This window comes from Oryza brachyantha, chromosome 11 (assembly GCF_000231095.2).
Source record: "Oryza brachyantha chromosome 11, ObraRS2, whole genome shotgun sequence".
NCBI classification, from domain to species: Eukaryota; Viridiplantae; Streptophyta; class Magnoliopsida; order Poales; family Poaceae; genus Oryza; species Oryza brachyantha.
The window spans coordinates 5,018,351-5,037,027 of NC_023173.2; the positions used below are offsets into that span (position 1 = coordinate 5,018,351).

Below are 18,677 nucleotides of genomic sequence, written 5' to 3' on the forward strand. Positions count from 1 at the left end.
AACACAAATTTTATGGGAAACCATTGTGGTTTATCTACGGTTTTTTCATTCACCCCCCTCTTTTCTCAGCGAAACTGTAAAAACCCGATTTCGAAACCAGCAATAATGCCATGGGAAAAATTCTAAATATAAAACTTGGAATCACATATTATGCATTGGACCACATCACCCCTACATATATCAAGTTTGAAAATCAAAATTGAAAGTTTCACACAGTAGTCCTTCCAGACAGCACAGCGATTTCTCGATGAATTCAACGGATCAGAGGACCACTCACCAGAAAATGCCGGAATTAGATGGATCTCTGCATATTCTCATCACTAAAAAGCACTGAAAAAAAAATCAGTACACTTCACGATAAATGCTGGGAACAATTTGCAGGTAGGGTTAGGGGAAATAAATTAACCACGCCTGACATGCATGGCAGGATGGAGGAGGCTAACAAAGTACTGACCTAATCACAAGTACGGTGAGTAAAACATTGGGCACAATTAAGCATTGAGCAGTAGCAGCATGCATGCTGCTCCTACATCTCGTTGCTAAAACCCAAGCAAACATTATTTGCCATGGTACTCATCACTGTCCCAAAATCTCCAGTGACCACATTGCAAAATTAATACTCCTTCGGTAATTAATTTATGATGTACCTAGATAGGAAGAATATCCTCTTTTTTAATAATGGATAAGCCGGAAAAATCTAGTGTTCGGGTGCTACTGAATTGCAATATTTTGTTAAACTGTTCCATGAATTTTAAGCTGACAAAATGATATATACAATTAGGGGGGAGAAATGAGTACTGCCTCTGTCCCTAAATGTTTGACACGTTAACTTTTTTATGAACTTTTGACTATTCGTCTTATTCAAATGTTTTTGTCAAATATGTAAAGCTACGTATATGCATAAAAGTATATTTAATAATAAATAAAATGATATAAAAATAATTAATAATTATGTAAATTTTTGAATAAGACGAATAGCGAAATGTATATAAAAAATAAAAAAGTCAATGACGTTAAATATTTAGGGAAGGAGGGAGTAGATTTCTATGAATTCTCCTAGTGGAGCCTTCCTTTGTTGAATTTTAGTGGTACACTTATATATGTGTCTAGTTCGGTAGTTCCACGCAATTATGAAAAAAAAAAGCGAGGAAATGGCTGATAAAAAAAGTAGTGGCAGAGTCCAATGGCGAAGCCAGAAATTATTTAAAGCCTGTAGACAAGCATACCTAATCAAATATATATCTATACTCTTAATTGCTTAAGCAACGGTGTTCATACCTAATTAAATATATATGTATACTCTTAATTGCTTGAGCAACGGTGTTTTGCATAATGTAATTGCTAATGTTTGGCGTCGGAAAGCCCAGGCAGAGCCAACTCCCGAGCAGGTCAGACGACCGTGCAGGCGTTGCCGCTACCGCCTCCACTACAAAACCACCGTCGAGATTCGGAGAAATTGGTTGATCATCCAGAAGACAATATTAGTAACCCAGGGCTTGCTTAATGGTGTTGCTCTGCCTCCATGCAATGTAAACTAAACTGCAATTTTTGATTTGTTTTCCCCCTGAGAGCCAGCCAGAACAACCCAAACTTGTTTAGATTCGTTTGCCACATGCTCCCCTGCTCCCCTGCACTCCTACAAGGCCCCCAAAGAATGATTGATTGGTTGGGTTGGGGCCAAGCCAAACCAAGCCAATCCCAATAGAGGAGTCTGTGTGTGTGTTAGTTTGTGTGTACATGCAAAATTTGCTCCAAGAAACATGGCAAAATTTTCTTTGAATATCATTAGGGGTGGACAGAAAACTCATGGTTCGTTAGCTCGCTCAACTCATGACAAACTCGGCTCGGCTCGGCTCATTTTATTTTTCTAACGAGCTAAGCTAACATTTTAGCTCGTTAGAGATAACGAGCCAGCTCGAGCTGGCTCGTGAGCTGCTCGCGAGCCTAACGAGCTAGACAAAAGATACACGATTCGTCGGCATTCATTGATTCCACCCCGAAAAACATGTGTTCAATACTTTATAGGTTCACCATATGATTTATTGATTTAAACTTTAATATTTAGATACAATTTCATATGATCTACATGTTTGAACTGAAAATTTGCTTATATAATCTATTAAAAAATTATTTAAGTTAACCTTTTATTCATGGCTCGTGAGCCTAACGAGCCAGCTCAAGCTTTGTACCAAGCCGAGCTGGGTTTTTAGCTCGTTACGATAACGAGCCGAGCCAAGTCAACTCGTTATCTTAACGAGCCCAACCGAACCGGCTTGTTATCCACCCCTAAATGCCATGCATCACTCTCATTCAGTCTTCAGTCTTTGCTGCTTTAATTAATTTTTCTTGATGAGATGATGGATCAGATGTGAGATCAGACATGAATTCTACAGTAACATCACCGACAGCAGCTGCAGATTAAGCATGGATGGATGCATCCAAAATCATGTCATGAACAGTGATCCTGAAAGATACAACCCATGAGAGGAGCATTGTGTTTTCATCAGTATAGTAGTATATATTTATATACTTTTTTGCATCATCTCTGTCATCTCAGCATGCACATTAGTCCAAGAGCACAGACATTTCAGAAATGATAAGATGATTATTAAACAAGAGTCAGAAAAATTAATTCTTTAATACACCATCTGATCCATAACAACTCAATGCTCAGATCACCAAGCCTAGCACTTGCTAGCTAGAGAATTTAAGTCAGAGACACCAACCAAGAAAATGTGAGAAAAAAAAATAGAGTTCAGGAAATTCAGAAAAAAGAAAGAGTTCACCTATGATGCATGTTCTTCCTCATCTCATGCTTGCTCCCCTACATTATGACAAAGAAAATAAAATCCAAGAAAAAAAGGGAGAAAAAGATGATGATAACTTGAGTTTTTTTTTTTTTTGGGAGTTCACTTCTCTCTTCTTCGATCGAACAGTGAAATGGCAATGGTGTTTGGTTGCTATGCTGCTAGGTCACTCCAGCTTGAGCTGCGGCGAGGTCGACGGCTCGGGCTGCTGCGACGGCGGCATCGGCATTGGCGGCGACGGCGGCATGGCCATGGGAATCATCGGCGGCGGCGAGGTCGGGAGCGGCTTCTTGGCGAGGTTGTGCTTGTTGTTGTGCATCCAGACCTTGAGGACGCGGCGCTTGACGCCGATCTCCTGGCAGAAGTGCTGCACCATGGCGTCGTCGAGCTTCTGGAGGCGCCACCCGACGCGCTCCGCGAAGTCCAGCATGCGCGCCTTCTGCTCGGCGGTGAACTTGGTGCGGAACCGCTTCTTGGACGACGACGATGAGCCGCCGCCGCCGCCTCCCCCCGAGGCGCCGCGCGCGGCCATGGCGCCGCCGCTGCCGTCCATCTCGTCGGACTCCGACGTGTGGATCATGTTGAGCGGCATGATGATCTGGTGGTGGTGCCCGTGCGGCGGCGGCGGAGGCGGGAGCGCGCGCGCCGCGGCGTAGGCGGCGCCGTAGGGGTCGGTGGCGACGAGGAGGCCCCCTCCGCCGTTCTTGTGGTGGTGCGGCGGCACGGCTGGCCCGAGGAGGTGACGGCTGCCGCCGGCGCGGAGGGCGCCGCCGTATCCAAGGCCGTGGCCGTGCGCGTGAGTGGCGCAACTGTCGCCGTCGAAGTCGTCGACGTCCTTGCGGTGGAAGTTGCGGTGGCAGCCGCAGGCCGAGCACTTGAGCGCCTCCAGCGAGCCCTCCTCGCCGCTGGGCATGAACTCGCCGCACCCGTCGGTGGCGTTGCCGCCGATGGCCGCGGCGTGGTTCTTCAGACACTCCCTGTACTTCACCGCCGCTGCGCCTGCTCCTGCGCCTCCACCACCACCACCAGTTCCGGCGGCCACCAACAGACCGCGCTTCTTGGCCACCGGCGAGCTCTCCCCCGCAGCCGCTGCGGCAGGCGATTGCAGCGCGTGAGACTGAGCGTGCCCCCCGCCATTGTTGCTCACATGCTCATTGTGGTGGTGGAGCTCCATGACATGGCCGCCGGAGCCGCCGATGGCCGCAGCGGCGTACGGCGAGGCGACGGCGGCGGCGTGCATTGGGATCGGCAGCTCGCCTTGCGTCCCAGAAAGATCCATCCTTTCTTCAACCTCAACCTCAAACTCCTCTTCTTCTTCCTCCTGCCGCCTCACTGCAAAGATCCTTCTTGCTGCTTCTGTTCTTGTCTGCAGCTGCAGAATGGAAACCATGAGAGATCAAGAAAAGGCCAATGGCACCTAAAACCCACAAGGATGCAACAAAATTCAGTGTTTCTTGGGACTCTCAACACAAGCCACTAAACAAACAAAGAGAGAAGAGGAGAGAGAGAGAGAGAAAGTGGAGAACAAAAAGGAAGCTGAGATGAGCTGAGGTGCATGGTGTGGTGTGGGGGATCTTGGGGACCTTATCAAGAAGATACTACTACTTGCAAACCCCAACCAAGATGGAGAAGGGTATAAGTGAGCTAATTGCACTTCTAAATATAAATAAATATAAACATATATGTATATTTAAATAAGTAAAAACTTTATTCTTTGTTCATGTCCTATCTAGGCGCTATCTTCTTTTGTTGGGCTCTTCCCCATGCAAACAAGATCAGAAGAAGAAGAATAAGAAGAAAGCAAAGCTTTGCTTAGCTAAGCCTAAGCTAGCTGCTAATCAGTAATAAGCAGTGAGCATGTTCCTTTTAATCCCATGTAGTTAATAGATGGAGGTTTTTACAACTTTACCACACCAACAAATACCACTAGTCCACTACTACTGCTAGTATTTCCTTTGTATGTATACTGTATACATGGACCTGGCCACAAACACACTACTACATTATATTCAGACAACACAAGACACACTCACCCATAGTTCCATACCTCTTCTCCTCCCCTTGACAGACACAACAATCACACACACAGCAACAAGGGCTATAAGCTAAGGAAGGAGAAGGAGCTCAGCTCAGCTCAGCTCCCATGCCATGCATGCACATATGTTTTCTGTGTCTGTTTGTGTTAGAGTGAGGTGTGACCACCCACAGCTACAGCTAATCTTTTTTTTCTTCCCTGAACTTGTTTGAGCATGAGAGACAGACACATGGAGGAGAGAGAAACCAAGAGATAGATAGATAGATAGATAGATAGATAGAGAGAGAGAGAGGAGAGAGGAGAGGGGAGAGAGAGATGGCAAGAGACCAAAAGCAAGGGCAAGCTTGTTGTGGTGTGGTGTCAAGGGGTAATCAGAGAGGACAAAGAAGGGGCAAGGGCTTCAGTGTTTTGCAGCTTCCACCACCATTGCAGTGTGTGAAGTGACCAGGGTGCTATAGGGGTGCTAGCCTGCTAGGGCACTCTACTACTACCTTACCTCCACCAACAACCAAGTGGACATACAAGAAAAGAAAGGGAAATATAAAGCTCATATGTACTTATGGAGGATGCTTATAAGCTTATTAGCTAGAGGTAGATCTAAATAGAGAGAGAAAGAGTAAACTTAGAGATGGAGAGAGAGAGAGGATGAAGGGAGAATTAAGCTATGTAGGAGAAACTGAAAGTCTGAAACTCAGCAAAGGCTAGAGCAAAGAGGATGAGATGAGATGAGATTTTCAGACCTTGTATTTTTCAGTGCTTGCATCTTGCATGTGGTGTACAGTACTAGCAGCAGTAGCACTAGTAATCAGGAGAAAAGAGATGAAGAGATGGAAGCAGAGACACTGATGAGTGAAAATGTATGGAGAGGAAAATGAAAAAAAAAAAGAGAAGAGAAGAGAAGAATTAGGCAGTGTCTGGTGCTTTGCTTTGCTTGCACTATCAGGAATCCAAGCTTGATTCATTCAGAGGATGAGAGAGAGAGAGACTGTGGTGTGTCAGGGAGCAGCACGAGCATGCCTCCACTGTGATTTTCTTTTGTTTTAAACTGCAAAAAAATGATAGTCTTTTCTCTCTCTCATTTCTTTTTGTCAGGCAGGACAGAGAGAAGGATAGAGAGAGAGAGAGCCAAATTAAAATAACAAAAAAAATTGTTTCACACTTAACTTAATTAATGCACTCATGGGCTTATATGTATTCACAAAACTCTTGTGCTGTGTATTTATTTCTCATGCATGCATAAGCAGTGTCTTAATATATATGAATTCTATTGTCGGGGAGCCATTCTCATGACTTGATCACAGGTCATAATTACTAATATATACAGTAGCACTGAGTAAATCTATTTATGTTTCTTTTACCCCAGATAAACACCAAGAAAACCAAAAACTGTACTGATGTAGTTCAAACATGTTGAAATCGCAGAGACCAACACCATTACATGCATTACTACTAAATTATGGTATTAGGAAAAGCTGGCAATGTTCAGATGGATGTAACAGTAAAACAGAAGTTCAGAAAAAAAATACATTTAACATACTTCAAGTGTAAATTTTTAGCCGCACTTATAAGAGCAGTACAACAGCAGACGGTAAACCAGTTATAAGCATATTTTAAGATGATAAGAGAGGAGATAGAAGAGCAGCGGGCTATAAATTTATAGCCAGTTGCAGCACAGACTCCAAGACACATGTGTGTATTACAGGTGGGGCCGCATATTAATTATATAGTATATGACTATTGTATGAATTGACTATAGACAATTTGTGGCCAGCAGTTGGCTATACTATTGAACTTGCTCTAAGTAAAGCTACCTCAAATTTGCAACCAGGATTTCAAAAACATGCACGCTAATGTTAAGAAAAACAAGTGTTAATATATTTGATCTTTTTAAAGATGCTATTTTTTTTTATCTCCCAATGGAGATAAGCACATATATAACTGAAAAATGTAATGATTTCCATTATAGAGAAATATTAGTTATTAGACCATTAGCATAATTAGTTTATGAAACACTGACACTAGAATAATACTATACTACAAAATACTAGCCATGGCAAGACACCAAATGCCCATACTTTTCTGTTGCCTTTGATGTTAACAGGACGAAACCATGACAAACCTGTAGACAGGCACACTGGTGGTCTGAAACACGCCACGCAATTAACAGGTAAATCCCAACCACAAACAACCATATTTACTTGATGCTAACTGAACAATTAAAAAATATATCTAGTTTATTTACTTGATGCTAACTGAACAATTAAAAAAATATATCTAGTTTATTTACTTGATGCTAACTGAGCAATTAAAAAGGTGTGTATATATATCCAGCTTAATTAGGCACCAATTATAGTGGCAAAAGCAGCAGTGTTAGGGGTTCAGTCACCAGACTGTTGCAGAGGAGGAACAGTGGGCTTGTCTGTATCACAGAGGGTTGAGTATCATTGTGCCCTAAGAGTTGACCACACACACCATGTAAGTACTAACGATCACACCCCATGACCACACCAATAAACCAATCATCTAATGCTTCCTGGAAATGTGCACCACCAGCAGAAGCAGAAGCAGAAGCAGCAGCATTGCCAATTTGCAGGCTCTCTCAAGTTTTGTCAAAACCTACCATGCATGGAACAGACCAAATAATTAAGGGGACATGATCAGCTATATACCTACTCTTTACTTTTGGTCAGATGATGTATGTAGAGTGATATTTAGCATTCATGCTATCCTCCCGTTCTAAAATAAGAGCATTTCTGACTATGTATGTGGATCAACAACAGAGAGGATGAACCAGGATGTCACTGAGGTAGGTTAGTTAGTTATTTAGGATGAGTACTAGAGCAAATATGTCATCTCTGATAGAGAGAGAGATTCTCAAGCATCATTGGCCATTTGCAAGCATGATTTGGGTTTGGCACCTACTGCTGCATCAGCTGATCAGCTCACCTTGGGGTGTGCAGAGATATTACTACCTGTCCTCAGGCCCACTTAACCCCCAAAGCCTTGGATCCTGAAACTTTTTTTTCCTCTCTTCTGGTGGTCTCTGAATTAGATGTTGGGTGTGCATGCATGCCAAGAGAAAGAAAGGTACTACCTCCATTTCATAACGTAAGATGTTTGACTTTTTTGGTTGCAACGGTTATCATTCGTCTTATTCAAAAATTTAGTACAAATATAAAAAATGATAAGTCATGCTTAAAGTTGTTTTAATAATAAATAAGTCACAAGCAAAATAAATGATATTTTCATAATTTTTTAAATAAAATAAATTGGCAAACATTAAAAAAACCAAAAATCGTACATATGAAACGGACGGAGTACTAATTATGAGTGGTTAGCTAGAGGGTGATGTCCTCACACTGCACAACATTCTCCTTGCCTAGAAAGAAAAATGCTGAGTCTTTCTTTAGCAGCAGGAGGGGTAGCAAAGCTGCAGTGCTTAGGGGGCACACATGTGTGATGGAATCAATTCGGATTAAATTATTATCACCTCGGAATTAGATTCTTCCTTTTGATGTGGGGAGAAAGGTCCTAATCACTTCTTTTGGTGGTGAATATTTAAAAGTTGCTAAGCATGCAAAGTGCACACAGAATGATCTTTAAGGTACAAACAAGACACCCTCCTTTTCCTTTCTATCAACTGAATGTCCCCTAGATCTTGAAGAATGTTCATCCTAGATATGATCTTTGGAACAATATAAGGCTGGATGATCCAAGAATATCTCTCTCAAGGGGGAAAAGATTAAAGATGCATGGATCCTTAGCTTTTTCAGGATTTTTATTTTTTATTTTTTTTGCTCTCCCTTTTCTCTTCCTTCCTTCTCCATGTATAGCTGGTTTATTCCTAGCTGATCAGCATGCTCTGGAGATGCAATTATGTGTATTCTTGCTTTCTTTTTTTTTGTTTGTTTTTTCTTCTTATCTTTGAACATCCTTATCACTTTATTCTTCACTATGTAGCTGCTTTATTCTGACTTAAACTTCATTGTGAGTACCTTTTGCCAGCCTCCCTTTTCCTGTTTGCTGGGTCATTAGATTTATTCATCTTCAGGTTGTGTTTGACGGTTTTCAATATTCTTGAATAGAGGAAATTAGATTTATTTGCCAGTATATGCTGAGAATATTTTCAAAACTTTTACTAAAGATTTTAGATAATCGATGCTTCATTTTTTAAAAGTTGGTTTATGTACCTAAGTAAGCGCGGGGAAAATCAATTTGTAAGATGCTAAGAAGTGCATACCTATTTTGGTAACAAAATTCTTTTTCTAGTCCTACCTTCTCATGTCATGAATAATTACCGAAAAATTGTTAAAATCAACTTTGATAAAAACACGTTATTGCGAGATTTAGGAAACAACGATGGATTTATCATGTAGATGTATGAACTTCATCGGAAAACATATATTCAGTTAATGGGAAAAAATGTTCTATGAGTTTGAATTGTTTTCTCCGTCTTTTACGAGAAAAAAGGAAATGAAATGTCAATTATTATGCCATGTCATCAATTCAATTATGGCCAGAGTAGTATTCTAAATGGCATGTAAATATTGAAATAAAACCATCTCGATTTTATACAGATTTTGAGTTAAAGTCAATCTTGGGTTTGGGTTCAGATCGGGCTTTGGTTAACTTGAGCTAAGTAGGCCTCAAAAATAAAACCTAGTTTATTTAGTCAAACTAGAGTAGGCCACCGATTACCCGTGGTGGACCCACGCCCATCCCTAGTACTTGGGGACAAAATAACTGTTATTGTGTGCTTTGCAATCCTTGTATGAGGTTCTACATTTCAAGATATAAATCCACCAAAATCAGCATACATATTTTACAAAATACATTTTTTGTGATGAAAATATGCAACTTTGAAGTTTATTTTTAATTACTTAAGATAAAGTCGTTTTCAAAATCCTCTACACTCCTTAACAAAAGTCTTACCGACCTATACCATCTTTTGAAATAATAAAGGGTAGGACTAGTATTTATTTATTTAAAATTTCACTGCTGAGTATAGTTACAGTAATATGTTTTTTCATGCTCCTATGGGATGCAACTGCAAAAACTACTCTGTTTCATGTTAGAAAATATTTCGATATTTTAAATTCAAACATATTTAAGTTTGACCAAGCTTATAAAAAACATAGCAATATTTTCAACATAATAAAAATATCCTATCAAAATATATTTATATTATATTTTATGAGACCAATTTTTTGTTGTAGACGCTGCTATATTTTTCAATAATTTAGTTAAACTTAAACAAATTTAACTTTAGAAAAAGTTAAAACGCCTTATAATATCAAACAAAGGAAGTTTTTTTGCCCACATCTCTCTGAAAAAGTTCATGCATGGATGGACCGCAATATGAACCCATGCCATGTGTGCATATCTACCTAGCTATGGACTCACTCAATTGTTGTGTTGTGTGTGTGTGTGGTGCTTTGCTGCATGCAGTGCACAGGCTCTCATGATGATCAACCCAAAGTTTCTGGGTGCATGGCTGCAGCTGGAAGCCCCAAATTGAATATTTATCACAGGGATTGTCTTGGCTTTGCATATTTAATGCCATTAAATTAGCAAGATTTGTGTGAGTTGGTGTGTAGAGAGTGAGGGGGGAGGTAGATATACATGCAGTGCATTAATTCATATTCACAGCTTAGAATGAATTAATGATCATCAGTGGTGCACTTCAGGAAATTTTTAATACATAATCTTAATTTACTGCAGTTTTGGATGTGTAGAGTGTAGTGTTTTGGTGTTTAAATTAATTTAATACGTACATGAGTACCATTGACTCTTTCAACTTTTGTTCAAGTTCAAATTTCAACATGGAAGTAGGAAACTAGACTCTAGGTCCATCCTAACATTTGTGTGTAACACACATTTTGTCCCCTAAAGACATTATCCCTGTTTTTCCTCTAACAAGGTACTAACATAGGTTTGCCACTGAACATGGAAAACCCAGCTGTAAGCAGTAAATAAAACTGAAAGATGACATGACCAATTCCTATGGTAAACTGACTAGAATAACTAAGTGTGAAATGTCATATTCATACAACAAACAACAACAATATAATACAAAAACAAGAAATAGAGGACAATACAAACAAAATAGTAGAAATTCTAGAAACATATTATTCATGGAATTGAGTTCTTGCCTCTACACTTGGAATGAAGATCCTATCATTTAAAGCACTGAACAATGAGGAAATAAATACTAGTTTTTCCTATTGGACCATACTTAAAACACGGAACAACGAGGAAATAGATCCTTATTTGTCAAAAGGTGTTGCTCGGTAAAGACTAGCAATATGGCATTATGTCTTAGAGATACATCATAATCATTTTTGTATCTTGTATGTATCATTAATGTGTTTGTAATGCCAAGTTAACCCTAGACAAAAAGTAAAGTTAGGTATGTTTGGCCTTAGACTTGTAACTAGCATATCAGTTTCAATCCTATATGAAAATGACACGTGCAAGGGAAATTCTTGAAGACACAGTGTTTGTGGGGAATGCAATTAATTTTGTAGGCATATAGAAATGGTTTTTCATAAAAATGATTTAATTTACGTATAACACATTTTTTATGAAAGCGTGTAGTACATTTTAGGATGGATGTATTAAAGAAATAAATAGGCCACTTTTTAGTGAAACATAGATAAGTACTTTAACCACCTCTACTTTTGTTTTTTATATTTTAGCACCTTGAAAATATTTCTCTGAATCAATATTGTACTATTGACATGATTTATTCCTAACATGTAAAACATTTGTGCATGGTAACGGGCCCATACAGCCAAAACGGGCTGCACAACACACATGATTGTTGATGATCCTGATGTATGGATCAAGCATAAAGCACTAGATCTAACCTCTTTTTATTAACTTCTTGTTTTTTTCTAGTTTTCTTAGACAGGGAGAGTAGACAGACGACTCCCTCCTTTCCAGAGTAGTACCATAAGAGATAGACTTATTGGTGGAATAACATCAACACAAAAACATACTTATTAAAACCATATTTGACCGGTGGTTCAATGAGAAAAAACAGAACCAGAGCCTAGCCCGATTTAGTCACCTCTAAAGACTGAAGATGAAATCGAGCCAGGTTGAAGTGAAACTAGCTTGTTTTCTGATAAACCGGGGATTAAACCGCATTGACTGAATTGGTCAGACCAAGTAAGAGGGGTCAGACCGGGTAAGAGGGAGAAGATTTCTTAACCAATTCCTTTTCCAAGACCCACTTTGTCACTTTGTTGACAAAAATTCTAGGAAAATAGGGTGTGGGTGGGATTCAAACCACGGTCACGCATACGAGACCTGCGTCCCTACACCATATTGCTACTATCCTAGTTGTACCCCTATCAACAAACGTACAATAGATATTAAATTGCAAAGACACGGTTAGACTGGCCAGCCCTCCGGTCGTACCAACAAACAAAGATCTCAAACAGTTCATCCATTGATCTGTGTTTCTTAACTATGCACAAAACCTAAAACTTAATCCTCTCATTTGCTAAGCACATAATTTCATATTCATAAAACAAACAACAAAATGTTGCACTAATAATGCAAGTAATAGTGGACAAAACACATCTTAGAACAACAGAAATCCAAGAAAACACTATGCATGGAGTTGAGTTATTACCTCTACAGTGGAACTAAGATGTCCAGTTACTACATCATAGAGTCATCAAGTTCCATATCCTACATGGTTAAGATGGCATACTTGTGAAGAAAACAATCATTAGAAACTTATGAGTACAACAAAATTAAAAAGATCTAAACCATACTAACCTATTTGAAAGCTCAAGGAGAATGCTAATTGTATTAACCTATGAAGAAATAAGGCAAGGAGGAGGCTAATATATAAAGGGAAGCAATGAGATGGCCATATCTTTGAGATACAATATAATAATATATCTTACACGTTGCACTCGAGATCACTAAATAAATGCAAAATGGGTTTCAAAATCAATACACGGCATGGTGCATGGTTTGACACTTGGCACACATGCACAAAATATTAAATATAGCCCAATTAATACCTTAATAATAGACTTTCTGCCGGGATTCCTTCGGGGCAAAAGTCAATGGCTGAAAATTTGAAATCCAGTGGCTCTATGACGACACCAAATTTGTAAGCATATGTGTCAATGCACACATTTACTTAAGGTAGTCATCACTAGCACGTGATTGTTCATCTCAAACGAGTGGGCAGCCGCATCAGTGTCGACAATGGTCCCCATCTGTACGCAGAGGTCACAGATGTGAGAAGTTATCTCAATCGGAAATTTTGGCTGTCATGGATGATAGTTATCTCAATCGGGCAAAGAACAAGGCCCGTCATAGATAGGTTTGCCCCCATCATATGAGTCAAATGTGTTTAGTTAAAGCGCTCGTCACAGATGACTAATCTCAATCGGGCAAAACGTTAGGCCCATCACAGATGAAGTTATCTCAATCGGACTTTAATATACGCACGTCATAGATGAGTTACCTCTATCGAGCTTTACTAGATGCCCATCACTGATGGATACATTAACAAAAAAATTGTTTTTTGGCTAGCGTCAAGCCTTTGCTAGCCATGCTCGCTGCAAGAATCATAGAAGCAGATATATATCCTAGCACCCCATTCCCGGCATTTCAAAAATCAATCACTCAGGTTCATATTTACATAAGCCATCACAACCGTTGCAAGATTCAAATTACATATATTCAGTCACATACGTATAGGAACAAATACATATAGTAAGGGCATCCACTTACATCCCATTCCCACTGATTTGCATCAAAACCTACAAAACTAAGCTACAAATTGGAACAAATATATACATAATTAGCATTGCAAGTATGTACCGAAATCTTTTACATGCAATATATACAAAAATTAATGTTCACTAATGGGAAAAATGAAATGTCATTCACAAGTGGTGCAACATATTCAACAATTAACGAACGAGCTAGGTACTACTGTGCTCTAAACATCCCATTAGGTGATATGATGCCATCGAGTATGAAACGTGCAATCTCCTCTCTTATGACAACGAAGTTGTTTGCCAGGATGTTGGAAAGTTTTTCCTGCTTCTGAGGCGTCCCAAGTTAGTGAATATACTTGAATTTTTTTCCTATATATATATGCTTTGAAGTACTTAGTATATAAACAATTATAGCACATACCTCAAGCTTGAGCAACGTCATCTATCAGAAAGGCTTCTCATGTTATGGCAGACCTGAAACCCACTTTGGTCACCAAGTTGTTGACTTACTAGGAAGTCCTTTTTGTGACCGAGTATGGATTTATCTTCCTTATGCCTCATGTCTTTTTTCACGTATTGGCCCCAAGCCTTGTTCAAGGCACCTTTAATCTCCGACCAATCGTATAACATCTTATCAATTTTGGAGTTAAGGTACTATACCAAACTCCACTTCAGCACCAACACCAGAAGAATCTGATGGCCCCTGCCGCAATAGTACTATATTGCAAGTTAAATACTAAAGCTATACGTGAAGGGGGTTTTGCATCTAATTAGGGTACACACTTACTGTTGATTATAGGCACACATAAGGTAGTCTTGTCTTGATGGGGCCACGAGCAATCCTTGAGGTATTCAACCATGCTGGCTCGATCCATGTTCATAGCTGTCATGTTGACGACAGATGGATCGAGTAACACAACAAGGGGGGCATGTTTTTGGATTTGCTTCCAGGTGAACCTACAAGCAAGACAAGGACCCGTATTAGTACAATATGGGCATGGTTATTGCCATATTTTGTATGAAACAATACTTACAAGGAGTAGCACTTGAGGAGATTGGTGTCAACCGCTCATAGCCCGTAGAGGTCCCACAAATCTTGAAAGTCTATGGCAATAAAGCCTGAAGGCCCGACAAACGGTTGTCTATCGTGATTGGCCATCATAGAGGTCTCTCCATGATTCCTCCTTGCGTTGGTCTTCTCTATGTAGTAACCGTGCAACTCCTTGTAGTTTGCAGTGTCTTTTATGTAGAAATATGTTCGACCTGCTTCGCTAGGACAAATGGTTCGTCGGTGTATCCAACCTTGGCCAGATCCACTAACGTGAATCCTTCCTTGTCGACTTTGACACCAGTGCGGATATTCACCCAACTGCAATAAAACAAAGGGACTTTGAAGTTAATGTAGTTCAGTTCCCATATTTGCTCTATGCGACCATTCTTCGTGTTCAATCCATCTTGATCCTGATATGCATCTATACGGAGTCTACTGTTTTGCATTGTGCTTTTCTCATTTTGTATGACGGTGTAAAATGTATAACCGTTGATAGCGTACCCTTGCCATGTGTCAACATCCCAACATGGGACCCTTGCGAACCTTTGTAGTATCTCACTTGGGCCATCGGTCTACCATGTGATATGATTCTTGAACCATTCGTTGAAGCGAATACTATGTTATCTGTTGATCCACATATCTGATCGACCCATAATCTCTTATAGGACCTTCACTAAATCCTCCTAAAAGTATGAGGTTACTTCAACCATATGTTGCATCACAGCAAAATGAGCATGCACATAGGAAGCTTAATCGAGAACAATTCTTTTTTCTGCATATTGTGCCAACATCTAACAACCTTCCCTCGTGACGAGACGTTGGAACTCTAATAGGGTCGACCTCGGACATGCAATCAATGTAGAACTCAGTAGTCTCCTCGGTAATGTAACATTCAATGATGCTCCCCTTGGTTTGGCACTATTCCAAACATAGGACTTCAGAACACTCATGTACCTCTCGAGCGACCACATTTCTCTTAGAAAAGCAAGACCACAAAGTTTTGTTTGCTTCACCAACTGAACTGGGAGATGAATCATGATATCAAAGAAGGACAGTGGAAGATATATCTCCATGTGACAAAAGGTAGTGACAATATCAGACTACAACCCATCTAGGTCTTCGAGATCTATACTCTTCTAACCGATTGCACTGAAGAAGGCACAAAGTCGTTGGATCATGTGACAAACTTTTGGTGCTAGAATGCCTTTGATAGCAACTGGCAAGATCTGTGTGATTAGCACGTGGCAATCGTGAGACTTCATTCTAACCAGTTTTAGATCCTCCAATTTAATGTACTTACTGATCCGCGCTAAATAGCCCAAAGGAACTTTAATATTTTGCCAGACATGATAGCATTGTGATCTTCTCATCATTCGACAATGTGTGGCAAGCAGGTGGAAAGTACACTCCTTCTGTCACTTCACTCATAACATGTGGAAGCTCACTGCGAATGTTCTTCTCCTGAAGATCTAGGCGTGCATTCAACACGTCCTTTGTCTTTCCATGCATATTCAGCATCATGACAAACAAACTCTCACACATATTTTTCTACATGCATGATTACATCTACGACGGTGTTAATTTAGGCCCGATTGAGATCTTTGTTCTGACGTCTCATGAAGCCCAACCATGTGAGGGACTATCATAGATGAGAGGATCTGCACTGGTGCATGTATTACAGAAGTCTGATTTATTTGACATTGTAGCACCTCTCTAGGGATGTTAAATAAAGCTCAAAGCTCATGAGCTACTCAACCTTGGCTCAATATTTTAACGAGTCAAGCCTGAGCTTGTGTGTAAACTCGCAAGCAGTGTCGAGCCAAGCTCAAGCTTCAAATGAGCCTAACAGTAGAGGATTTCTATTGTTTATGTAATAAATTACTTTATCAAATATGTCATTTTAATATATCCATGTGATGAATTAGTCTACATTAACATCATATATTTTCTTCCATTAATATGCCTAACTAGGAGTTAGTTACGTTTATGAAGAGATTATACTTAAAATATAAGTTATACCACTAATAAATTGAGCTCAAGGCGAGATTATTTGAAATCTTGATAGTTACATAGTCTCTGATTCAAGCTTGGGTCACGCTTGTGCCAAGCTTGAGCCTAGGCAGACAAGCTTGCTCGAGCTTGGCTCATTGATAACCATACAACTCTCACATAAGACCAACGATGATATTAGTTTCATGTTTGATGACTTATTTGTTGTATTTAAACCATTCGTTCACGAATTGGGAGGATTCATTGAGGCCTAGAGTAGGGTGAATTAATCTAAAGTGGAAGCAATCGGTAATAATGAACATTTTGCTAGTTAGGAACGGAATTTCCATTGATTCATAACGAAATATTTGACAGACACAGTAAAAGTTGCTCAATATGGCATGCAATGGATCTACCATGGATTAAATGCACATTCAATGGCTAGTTACATGACAGCCATAAAAGCTAGGCAAGAAGATAGAGAGAGAGGAGAAATATCACTATGAGGATACAAGAGATCTTTTTCCCAAAGTTTGAATCCTTGAGGGGATCTCTTTCAACCCTATCACCTAGAGGCTGCACAAATGCACTACTCCTTCTACAAGTAGTATCTATTAGTCAGTTGCATGGAAGTGACACTCAAACATCTAGGAGTCCTCAACCTACAAACGTAAAAGATGCACAACGATGAAGAAAGACTAGTTCTCAAGAAATAATGCAAGGACGCACAAGCACCAACACCTTCAAGAACCAACATTCACTCATACAAGATTCAAAAGATCGAAACATGAGTGAAAAGTTCTTGGAACAATGCTTCAAAAGTGATGAGAGAGAATTCAAGCACTATACTTGAGATTATTCAATAGCACCAACAACTTTTGTCCCGGGGTAGGTGAAGGCTATTTATAACACCCCTAAAAAACAATGGCAAAATTTGCTACAGGGCATCGAAAAACGTATAATTAGCCGGTGGACATCGAAAGATCACGATTTTGCTGTAGGGCACCACTAAAATATGGTAATTAGCTGATAGACACTATGCCCATTAATTTATTAATTTCGGAGTAAAAATGATGAGATTACTCTCGGTGGACAACCCGTTATGCCAACTGGATTCGGTCGAACCAGACCCAGTCGGTCTCGAGGCCGCACCACACCCGGACCCTAGCCTACAGGGCAACTGAGCAGACAGCGGTAGCAGCGACCTAGCTGCGGCGAGGGTGACGGCGAACCGACCACCGAGGGCAATCTCGTTACTTTTAAAATTTTTGACTCCGAAATTAATAAAATAATAATCAGAGTGTTTACCAGCTAATTACCACATTGTTGTGGTCCCCTACAGCAAAATTGTGATCTTCCGGTGTCTACCGGCTAATTACACGTTTTTTCGATGCCTGTAGCAAATTTTGCCCAAAACAATCGATTGGGAACTAACATTCCTTTTAATGGACATTCCATTAGCATCCAACGGAATCTTGAGTCTTCACAACTCCAAACACTAGACCAAAAAACAAAATACATAATGGAATCTCCATTGCACCATAACAGAACTTCCGTTAATTTTCCAACATAACCAAAATTGATTGGACCAGTGAACTAATAGAAATTCCATTAATTTTTCCAATAAAATCAAAATCAAACACTTAAGTCATCAACGAAACTTCCGTTAACGCCTAAAGGAAACTCCCTTAATTTTCTCAATAGAACCATTTTGAATCATAACAGAAATTTCGACGAGCACTGATGGAATCTGTATTATGCTAATCCATATATCAAGAACCAATGATCAAGGACTATAACAAAACTTTCATTAGAACCTAACAGAATTTATGTTATTTTTCCAACAAAACCCAACAGAACGATTTTGGTTCATATCAGAATATCCGTTGCTACACATCAGAAATTCAGTTGAACAGAGAAAAACCAGATTTTAGTTTGATATAAAAGGAACAAATCACACACACCACTTAAAGCATAGACTTTTCATATATCAGTCACTTTCTAAATTAGAAGTTATCTTACCAATTATAAAGTTTATATAT

General features: G+C 39.7%; 1 protein-coding gene across 5 annotated transcripts; it reads right to left on the reverse strand.

The window, feature by feature from the left end:
• Positions 1-2,624: 2,624 nt before the first annotated feature.
• Positions 2,625-5,880, reverse strand: LOC102703731 (zinc-finger homeodomain protein 4-like). 5 transcript variants are annotated; one of them, XM_040528621.1, is made up of 2 exons: positions 5,583-5,880; positions 2,625-4,179 (listed from the first exon to the last, which is right to left on the reverse strand). In XM_040528621.1, the coding sequence occupies exons 1-2, from the start codon at positions 5,802-5,804 to the stop codon at positions 2,974-2,976; spliced, it is 1,428 nt and encodes a 475-aa protein (XP_040384555.1). In that variant the 5' UTR covers positions 5,805-5,880; the 3' UTR covers positions 2,625-2,973. The 5 variants fall into 5 exon arrangements, with proteins under 5 accessions (XP_040384555.1, XP_040384559.1, XP_040384558.1 ...); XM_040528625.1 differs by lacking the exon at positions 5,583-5,880 and adding an exon at positions 4,855-5,086 and having other exon boundaries at positions 2,625-4,173; XM_040528624.1 differs by lacking the exon at positions 5,583-5,880 and adding an exon at positions 4,855-5,086.
• Positions 5,881-18,677: the final 12,797 nt, after the last annotated feature.